Source organism: Bison bison, unplaced genomic scaffold (genome assembly GCF_000754665.1).
Source record: "Bison bison bison isolate TAMUID 2011002044 unplaced genomic scaffold, Bison_UMD1.0 scf7180017845880, whole genome shotgun sequence".
NCBI lineage: Eukaryota > Metazoa > Chordata > Mammalia > Artiodactyla > Bovidae > Bison > Bison bison.
In genome coordinates this window covers 8,412-10,589 of record NW_011476453.1, presented here as the reverse complement: position 1 = coordinate 10,589, position 2,178 = coordinate 8,412, and the positions used below count along the sequence as shown (strand labels likewise).

Sequence of the window (2,178 nt, the reverse complement as noted above, 5' to 3'; positions counted from 1 at the left end):
ATGCCATCGTTCAATCAGAGCGTTTTCCACCCTACAGTCTTCTTTCTTACTGGCATCCCTGGTTTTGAAACCTACCATGCCTGGATTTTCATCCCATTCTGTTGTCTCTATGTCATTGCTATCTCAGGGAATGGCATGATCTTGTTCATAATCATCACTGAGTCAAACCTTCATGAGCCCATGTACTACTTCCTCTCCATGCTATCCTTCTCAGACCTAGGATTATGCCTTTCCACATTGGTCACCATGGTGGGTATTTTCTGGTTCAACACTCGAGAAATCAGCTTTGATGCCTGTATTGGCCAAATGTTCTTCATCCATGGTTTTACCTTAAGGGAGTCCTCGGTACTCCTTGCAATGGCCTTTGATTGCTACATTGCCATCTGTAATCCACTGAGATATGCCACAATCTTAACCAATTCAAGGATCATCAAAGTGGGCTTTGCCATTGTTGTTAGGGTGACAACAGTTGTAGTGCCTTTACTCCTGCTCCTTAAGTGTCTGTCCTTCTGTGGAAGTCATGTTCTGCACCATTCATATTGCTTCCACCCTGATGTGATGAAGCTTTCGTGCACAGACACCAAGATCAACAGTGCATTTGGTCTGGCCATCGTCATCTCTACCGCTGCCTTGGACTCTGTCTTGATCCTCCTCTCCTATGTCCTGATCATCCGCTCCGTGCTCAACATTGCCTCCTCAGAGGAGCAGAAAAAGGCCTTTGGAACTTGTGTATCCCACACAAGTGCCGTTGCCATCTTCTACATCCCCACGATCAGCTTGTCACTGGTGCATAGATTTGGGAAGCACGCCCCTCCCCTTGTGCATACTCTCATTGCCAACATTTATCTGCTCATCCTTCCTGTAATGAATCCCATAATCTACAGTGTGAAGACAAAGCAAATCCGCAAGGCCATGGTCAAAATATTCCTTTCCAAGCTAATTTAGGACATTTTTCGCTGTGTTCTTTCTTTACATTGTCCTGATTACTTTGATCATTCACTAATGTGAGTTACCACTATACATTGAAGTATAGTTACACGTGCTTTTATTCTTCTGATGAGCCAGTAAAATACAATTTGAAGAGTTCTAGACTGAATTCTTTAAGAACAGGGAATATGTCTTATGTTATGTAAGCCTATCACAAATACTGTACCTGACACAGAATAGGATGATAGTTAAAGTATGTCTGCAAAAGGACAAATTAACTCATAAATTGCAGTCCAAACAGTCTCACAACCTCTAGTGCATGCAGTTATCAAGACATGTATGATATAATTTTGATCAGTAGCAAAGTCTAGGTTTCAGTGATTCTTAGTTATTGGAAATTCTTACTATTTCCCCAAATAGATTATTCATGGCTGAGAATCATGAATAAGCACAATAAACTAGAAGAAATGTGAATTAAAGTGTACTTTTTTTATTCTTAACAGAGTTCCTCAGAACTTTTGGTAAATTTTTTAACATTTTGAGTATCTAATGTCTAGTGATTCATCTTCTAAATGTGTGTCTAATGGGGGCAAGTGGCAAGAATGCAATGATGTGTTGTCATGTTCAACACATCATTATATATTCAAAGATAATTTAGAAACTACTTAAATGTTTATTTGAGAATATTGGTAAAATATTATATGAACTATCATCCAACAAGTTAAATACTAATATAGATATGAATGATATATTAAGAGAAACGGTAATTGGTATACAGTGTACTTATCACTGTTGTGTGTATATTTCTTGTGAATATACACAAAAATGTCACATACATGTACATAACACATTTGATATGGAAATATATGTTCAAAATGTCAATTAATTACATTTGATTTATATTTTTCCTTTTTTGTAACTTAAAAATGCTCACTAACTAGGTTTTTGTCATTGCTGATTTTTAACGTCAGACAACAAAATAATATCCGTTTAAACAGCTATCTAAAAATACAACTCGTTTGCTCTTCATCTTCCATAGGGTCTTCGTTCCTGTGTGTCCTCACAATCAGTCTTCATACTCCTGCTGGATACATTTAGAACATGACATCCACTTTCCTTTAGCATCCTTCACTGTTCTCAGTGTGGTCCAGCACCAGGTCCTCAAAACCACTTGAAATTCTTTTAGAAGTGCAGATTCCTCAACTCCACCCCAGAACTGCTTAATCAGACACCCATCAGCACAAGAATTTG

The 2,178-nt window shown here is 38.1% G+C and overlaps 1 protein-coding gene across 1 annotated transcript; it reads left to right on the top strand.

Moving 5' to 3' along the window:
• On the top strand, positions 1-945 carry LOC104986950 (olfactory receptor 51F2-like). Its single transcript, XM_010837678.1, has one exon. It carries the CDS (start codon positions 1-3, stop codon positions 943-945), a length of 945 nt encoding a protein of 314 aa, XP_010835980.1.
• The last annotated feature ends 1,233 nt before the right edge of the window (positions 946-2,178 follow it).